Source organism: Antechinus flavipes, chromosome 1, assembly GCF_016432865.1.
Source record: "Antechinus flavipes isolate AdamAnt ecotype Samford, QLD, Australia chromosome 1, AdamAnt_v2, whole genome shotgun sequence".
In the NCBI taxonomy this organism is placed as follows: Eukaryota; Metazoa; Chordata; class Mammalia; order Dasyuromorphia; family Dasyuridae; genus Antechinus; species Antechinus flavipes.
The window spans coordinates 271238269-271246369 of record NC_067398.1 but is presented as its reverse complement, the minus strand read 5'-3'; the positions used below and the strand labels follow the sequence as shown (position 1 = coordinate 271246369).

Genomic DNA, 8101 nt, shown 5'->3' with positions numbered 1-8101 from the left:
GGTTGGATTCATTCACAATTCCACCAACAATGTATCAGTGTTCCAGTTTTCCTGCATCCCCTCCAACATTCGTCATTATTTTTTCCTGTCATCTTAGCCAATATGTATGTGTGTAGTGGTATTTCAGAGTTGTCTTAATTTGCCTTTCTCTGATCAATAGTGATTTGGAGCACCTTTTCATATGACTAGAAATAGTTTCAGTTTTTTCATCTGAAAATTCTCTGTTCATATCCTTTAACCATTTATCAATTGGAGAATAGCTTGATTTCTTTTAAATTTGAGTCAATTCTCTATATATTTTGGAAATGAGGCCTTTATTAGAACTTTTGAATGTAAAAAATGTTTTCCTAATTTATTGCTTCCCCAGAAGTGTTTTTTGGGTAAGGCTTATTCCACACCCTCAAATGTCACCCTCAAATATAAAAGGTATTAACAAACCATGCTGACCATGACTAACAAATGGATTACAGAATGAAAGTGTTGATTTGCAAGCTGGAATGAGAAACTCATCAGACAGGAAATGCTGTCATTGGGATAATTTTCAGGGACTCCAAGACTAAGATAACAGTCCTGTAATAGAAGTATTCTGAGAATATCAGATTATCTATTTGTCAAGAATAACCTTGTCTGTATTAGAGATTTAAAAGACTACAACTCTTCATAATTGGGATTGTTAATTTCTTCAATTAAATCCAAGACTTGATCTCATTTTGTTCATTAAAAAAATCACATTCAACAAAGTTTAGAAATCATAAATTCCAAAACTATCCTCTCAAAGGCTCTTCCTGTCTCCATTTTCCTTGTACACATCTTGTCCATTATTACAATTGATTAGTATCTACTAATAATATCTTTCCCCATTCCTTATTAATAATCAATTAACTAGCATTTATTAGACACTGTGGACTAGTCTATTATGCAAGTCATTAAGGATATAAAGATTTTTTTTAAAATGAAAGTTTTTGCTTTGCCTTTTAGGCAAAACATACACTTTGTCCCAAAAGTTCAGTGCAGTTTTAAGCTTTGTTAATTTAAATGCAAAGTACTGGGGAAGGGCACTTAGAAAGGCCTAGTGCAGAAGGTGGTGCTAGAGCTAAACTTTGAAGAAAACCAGAGACTGCAAGTGGACAAGAGGAGGTAGTGCATAGCAGGCTGGGAAGCAGACTATCCGGGACCAATCTGTGCAAAATAAAACATTTCAAATAGTGGAAAGAAGAGCTTAGAGCAAATTCTGATAAATATTTGTCTAAATGATAAATGGCACGGATACATACAAAAACGTCCCTGAAAAAAACAAACCAATCAAATCACTTCAGAGTTTCTGTCCCGGGTACTGTATTAGACCTCCCAGAGAAAGTGTATCTAAGTGTATCTAAGTATGTGTGCCTGGTAAACCCCGCACTTTGCACCCTATGCTCCTTCCAAGTTTTAAGTAAATACTAGGTCAACAATTTTTGTGGTTTTCTTTTGGAAACCGCAGAGAGGTAGTTTTCAGTGTGGACTACTAGGGTTTAAGCAACCCAAATTTTCTAGAGCTGTTAACGCTAAAATTCACTTGAGAGAGTGGGAAAAAGGAGGGCTGATGAGCACAGTCTTAGCTGGTCTAAGGAAGAGCATTATTCAAAAACTCTCTTGATTTTAATGTCAGGGCTACTACAGAGTAGGGAGAAGAAACATAATAAACACCGCGAACCTCCTAAGAGCAGATTTATGCAAAGCCAAAGGCGGTAGACTGAAGCCATTGCTATCTGCTGCAAAGTCTACAGGGCAGGGCAGGGCAGGCCATACACATGTAACCAAATCAGCAAGGATGCTGACTCTCCCCCCACCCCCATCCTTCGCATGAAGGGTTCTCCCCCCTTTCATTTCCCCCCCTCTTCCAGCTGTGTAGCACTCCTCAACCCTTCTATACTCAGAATAGACCAGACCACATTCTTGCTCTGAAGTTAAGCCCAGTGTTACATTTTCATGCGCCAACTGCTGCGTCCTAATGTCCCTCGTACAGCAATAACCGCCCGTTATGTTCCTCGTTATTTGTCCCCGACTGCAGTTTGATTCCCAAATAAGTCATTTTTTCTTTTAAAGAACAGAATCCTTTTCAAAGGAATTTGTCTGGCGCGTTCTATTCTCGTACACTATCCTCCCCCCGCCCTCCCCAGCCTCCGCACTTCATCAGAAACTCGCAATCCTACAGCTGTCTCATTCCTCTGCATTCATGCAGGTTCTGATTACTATGCGTTCTCTAGATGTTCAACTCCTGTTGTGACCCAACACCCCAGAGGCGGAGCAAACAAGCTGAGACGTCAGGGCAAAAAAAAAAAAAAAAAAAAAATCATCCTAGCCATGCAAGCTATCCCTGGGCTCAGCTGCTCCCAGCCCACATCCATGGCTTGTGTGACAGCATCGGAACACAGAAGCCGCGTTGAAATGCAGTTAGCAGTACAGCTGGGAGACAGGCAAGGAGGCGATGGTCCAGTGACGAAAATGAGCTTCCCGTGAGCTTGCTGATCAACTGCGGTGCCTACTAGGGGCCGGGGGCTTCCCCTTGCGGCAGTGCCGGGCTCGGTGCGAAAATACCCTGCGGTGCAACTCAGTTTCTCTTAGTGACTGCGGTGTTTTTCCTCCTTTTTTTTCTCCCACTTCCCGTGTCCTCTTCTCTAGGATGGCGGAGGCAGAATTGCACAAGGAAAGGCTGCAAGCCATAGCTGTAAGTCTAGTTTCATTTTATTTGCTCTATTGTCTGGCAACGGAGGGGGACCTTGAGTTTGGGGGTTGGGGAGAAGGGGGGGAGCACGCCAGCACAGTAGCTGCATAGGCATGCGCTTGAAAAAAAGAAGTTGGTAAGATCTGGCTTTGCTTTTTTTTCTTTAGACGTGTGCATAAAGGTCAGCACATGCATGCTTGTATTTGTATGTACCCATGTAAAACTAAAGTGTGCTTGGGACTGGGGATTTGGACGGGGTGAATTAAGAGCGATACACAGGGCTTAGAAATAAGATGCTTTATTTCAGAACTGAGGGGAGGGGAGGGGGTACGGCGAATGGAATGGTTCTCAAATGTTCTCCTGCCGTGCCTAGAAATATCTTTGCTTGATGGACTCGGAAGGTGGGGAAACTGAATTAAATGGTAATTTTATTATCTTGCCGTTCTCTTAGGTAAAGGAAAAAAGTATGTGACTCCCCAAACTGCTAGTGTAGAATACCATCTCACTGTGCTGAATGTCTGGATGCTATTGGAAGTCCTGAGCCTCCCCTTTGCTGGTGTCATATGAAAAAGGACACACTGAAGGGGAAAAAATACTGCTTATAAAATGGCCCAGGCACGGTCATGGCTTAGAACTCAGCATTTGGGGAGGTCCTAGGGCTTGGATATTCTGTACACCTCATCTAGTTGGGTTCAAGGCAATCCCTTTTGGCAAAGTTCAGATGCCAGTTCAAAAAAGTTGTGCAATGTAGGGTCTCTGCATGTGCTACTTGGGTTTTAAAATGTCTAAATCTGTCGAGATTTTAATCGTCCTTGGACCAGTGTTACCAATGATCAACAGATGTTGTGTTTTTACTATAAAGGCCACAGCTGGATTATATATTTCCCTTGTGGATGAGGGAATGATTATTGCTGTTATAGGGAAGAAAAAAGAAAAAATAGGACTAATAATGTCCTAGTACCAGAAGAATTATCAGACTTACAGTGGTTAATGTCTTCTGCTCCAAAGTTACCTGGGGGAGGGGGAGAAGTATTAATTTGTTGGAGGAAAGTAGTGAGTACTACTTTATCAGCAAGATATTTTTTTTTTCCTTCCAGAAGGTTTTAAGCCATGTCTCTAATGGAAAGGAGCATTAAGGCCATGCTGTTGGGTTTTTTTTTTTCCCCTTAAGATCTCTGATCTGAAGGGAGTTTTTTTATGGAATTCTTCTTTCCTAACTCTTCAAAGGCAGATTCTGTTTTGAGATACTATAGTTGTATCGAGAGGGTCACCTCCAACAATATCTAATCTGAAAATTTCTGAAAACTGGGGTCTCCAGAACTCAATAAGCTATGTCATCATCTATGTATGCTATGTCTATGGCGCATGAAATCTTTCATGACATGAAAACTTGAGAGCAAAGCCTGTGATGCCCGCACATCATGCCCTTGATAAGAAAAGAGATATTCAAATCGTGGTGCCATGTAGATAGCTGATGTTTTGTTACCAATGGCATAATAGGAGACTATGAGTGGAGTTGGCATTAAGGCACAGACAACTGGATGACTTAGCGGGATCTTAGATGGAATCCCTTCTGCTGGAAGCTCCAGGCTTCTGTCGAAGGCCTCCTTCACAGAGCTGTCACATTTCCTGATTTGGCATCCTGGTTTCCTTCAAGTAAATGGCTAAGCAAAAGCTGGCGCCCATGAAAAGACTGGCTTTCTGCACATGGAGAAAGGCAAGTCAGCTAATGCAGGTCCTCTGGTGCCAACTGTCTCAAAATGTGGCAGACTGATCTAAGCGATGATTTACTTTAGGAAGGAGGCTGGCACTCTCTTTGAGTATTTTCCTCTTCGTGTGTGTGTCCATAAACACATACACACACACATTTATATTCCTATATATCTTATATATATGTATATCTTACATAAACATATATATATTTATACACACACGCATATATTTTTAAAACATGTATATCTTTTGTACAGCCTTTATAATTTTTTAAGTAGATTTAGAGAATTATTTGTACCAATTGCATATAAGCATATTTAACATGGATTTTTGACATGTGGATGTCCTATACTTTCTAGGATTACCGTCAATCTGACACTGTGCAAAGTTACATCATTTTGGGGTGTATGCTCTGGAACTTAATTATTTAGTTCATAGATTCTTAATCTGGGGTCTATAAACTTAAAAAAAAATTTTTGATAACTGTATTTTGGGATTATAATCCCACAAATTTTGTTGAATGCTTTTGAAAACATTCTGAGAAGAGATTAATAGGTTTCATCAGAGGTGTCGTTAACTCCAAAAGGATTCAGAATTTCTTACTTCGTTGTTTTCTGCCACTTTTATTCTCACCTTCATACTTTTTAAATGCAAATTCAGTCTGAGGGACAGTGCTTACCTTATTAAGCCCAGACTTGTGGAGAAATAGTGGTATTCATCCACTTCCCCCCTCTAGCCTTATCTCTTAGTCTGGGATGCTAGAAAGCTCTCCAGGGACATATAGACAGTTAGGTGGTATAGTTAATAGAATTTCTAAATTGGGAATCAAAAAGACCTCAGTTTGAATGCTACCTGAAATACTTATTAGCTCTGTGTTCTTAGGCAAGGCAGTTAGCCTTGTCTGTTTCCTCATCTGTGAAATTGTACCTTTCTTACAGATTTGTGGTGAGGACCAAATGAGATCACACATGTCAAGCCTTTTGCAAAAACTTAGTGTTTTTATAATTGTTTATGATTAAGATGAAAGCTTGGGAAAAAATCTCTACCACCTGGAGTGAAGTTAATAAATTTCCCCAGGTTCTTGAGGCAGGAGGAATTTCCTTTACCATGTCAGTCAGTGCTGATAGCACTCTGTGCTATGGACTCAGAACTCAGTTTGAAGTGGTAAGAGATAAGCAGGTGGCACTCAGGGAGACTCCTAGGTAAATGGATAAGGACTATGACAAATTTACACAACAAATATTTTATTTCTTTAGCACCTATTATGTATAAAGACGTTAGTAAAGCAAGGGAAATTATCTCTAAATACCAAGTGGCATAAGGGAAATTTAACACTGTAATAACTAATGCTGTGAAATAACAGATAGTCATGTCACCTAAAATAGTCAGGTCACATGGTGACTTAGAACAATTCATTTTACTAATTCAATCTCCTTTTCTTCATCTGTAAAATGATGGGATTACACAAAATAATTTTTAAGCTCCCATATATCCCTAAACATATGATTTTATGTTAATCTCATGATCTCAGACAATTTTAATTTTTAAACAAACCAGTCCTTCCCCATCTTTTACCCTGTTCCAACTGCCTCCAAAAAAAAAAGTATCCTTTTCTAGTACTTTATTTGAATTTTTCAGTTTGATTTTCTTGTCCAGAGGCCAGAAATGGTTTATTATCTTTATTTCTTGCCAAAACCAAGAGGAAATCACAATAAGCAAGATCATTTAAATATCCATTTTGTCCAGTTAATCAATCAGACAATAAATATGTATTAAGTATCTTGCTATGTGACAGGCATTGGATTTAGCACTGAGAATACAAAGGAAAATAAAACAAAAATTTTTGCTCTCAAAATACTTACAATCTAATGGGAGAGACAATATTGGAGGAGCCATGTGCAAACAAGCTATAGACGGACTATGGTGAAGATAATCAATGGAGGGTGTCCACATTTTTCCTTGCTATATTCTTCAGCTGGAGAATATTCATAATTACCTTTCCTTGTTTTAGAAATGAAAAGTTAGATAGTATTAAGTATGGAATGAGTCCCAAAGACAGTTTCAGGCCAAGAAAGTGTATCTTCTTTTACCCATAGCAATGTGGGCAATTCAGAATTCCTGAAGGATGAAGTTAGAATATGACTAAGCATCCTGACATGTACCCTTGGCATGAGGAAACCATGAAGCCCACTGGTATTAGTGGTAAGCTGGGGGCCCACATCCTGTTACAAATATTCCAAGAATTGGTTCAGTGGATATAAACCATCCAGTGTCAGTTGTATCTTAATGAATAACGTTTGCATTTTGAAGAGGCCACTGAGACCAAATGGAAAACAAATGTAGGGAAGGAAGTGTGGTGTCTGAACTTCAAGAAAGGATGACAAAGGCATCCCATTCCATCCCATGCAAAACAGATTTCCCTCCTCCACTGAGTTATAGTACAGCCCTGGCGTCAATTTGGGAAAATGCATTTTGGGGGAAAATCATGAATCAAGCTGGAATACCCTTTGGTTATAACAGATGAATAAATCCTGAGAAAATTCATGATTTAGTTGTGCTTAAAGTTTAAATTTGGAGCCAATTTATGCTAATTTTTGTTTTATTTTGTCACTTACTTAAAGTACATTAGAGGCATAGTATTCCCCTAGGAAATATAAATACAGAACAATCCTATTCTCAAGTAGATTGCAATCTACTTGAGTATATAGATACATAGATCTCGATTGAATATTCAAGAAAATTTACAAACCTAACATGTGACTGGGTCACTAAAGAAAGGCCCATATTTTTCATGCTGGTATTCTTCTAGTATTGCTCACAGAATTCTTAAGATCACATAGGTTCACAGATTTAGAGATGGAAGTGAGTTTAAAGGTCATTTAGTCTAACCTCTTACTTTACAGATGTGGAAACTTAGGCCAGGAGATCTAAGTGATTTTGTACAAAATCACATTGGGTAATCAGTAAGTAACATTTATTAACATCTACTAGGTGCCAGGCACTATGCTAAGCAGTGGGGATAGAAATACAAAAAAGAAAAATACTTCCAGCCCTCAAGGAGCTTACAATCTAATGGAGGAAGGCAACACTCAAAAAGAAGCTGAAAGGCAGGGGTGAAGGAAAAGGAAGAATGATGGAGTTAGCTAGATAGGAAAGGTTAGGGAGTGTGGCTAGATAGGAAATGAAGAGATAGAAATAGACTCCTTTAAAAAGAGGTTTTGGAATTCATTGTCCAAATGGTATTTAGTTGCAAAGCTCAAATCTTAAACCAATGCAGTGGATATAGTATATGATGGGCATGATCACATTCCAGGGAAGGAATTACCAAGAAGTGGAAGACTACATCCATAATGTTGTGTGTAATCCCTGTGGCAGACAAGAAGCTTGTGGATAGATAGGAATGAACAGATTGGGGTTGGAGAGAATATCTACATAATGGAGATCTTAGATCTACTTGAGTAAATACTGGGGCAGTATAAAGTACAATAAAGGTAAGTGGATAGTATTGATCAGAGAAGGCTTTCAATAGGTGAGTATGAAGTAGTATGAAAGTTGAGAGAAGATATTGCAGTTGAAGGGAATAAGAAATGTGGAAATGTGAAAAAAATCATTGTATATGTAGGGTTGTTGATGAGTAACAATGAATGGAAAAAATGGAATAGAGATAAAGGCAGTTAGTAAAAA

The 8101-nt window shown here is 38.8% G+C and overlaps 1 protein-coding gene across 7 annotated transcripts in view; it reads left to right on the top strand.

Moving 5' to 3' along the window:
- The first annotated feature begins 1492 nt into the window (after positions 1-1492).
- The window catches only part of PALM2AKAP2 (PALM2 and AKAP2 fusion), a 518845-nt gene continuing 512236 nt past the window's right edge, over positions 1493-8101 (top strand). For 2 of the 7 annotated variants that reach the window (XM_051961410.1, XM_051961400.1), the window contains exon 1: positions 1915-2707. In XM_051961410.1, the coding sequence (XP_051817370.1) occupies positions 2663-2707 (45 nt within the window). In that variant the 5' untranslated portion in view covers positions 1915-2662. Of the gene's footprint in view, positions 2708-8101 lie in introns of all 7 variants that reach the window. The other 5 variants (XM_051961429.1, XM_051961391.1, XM_051961383.1 and 2 more) reach the window with 5 other exon arrangements.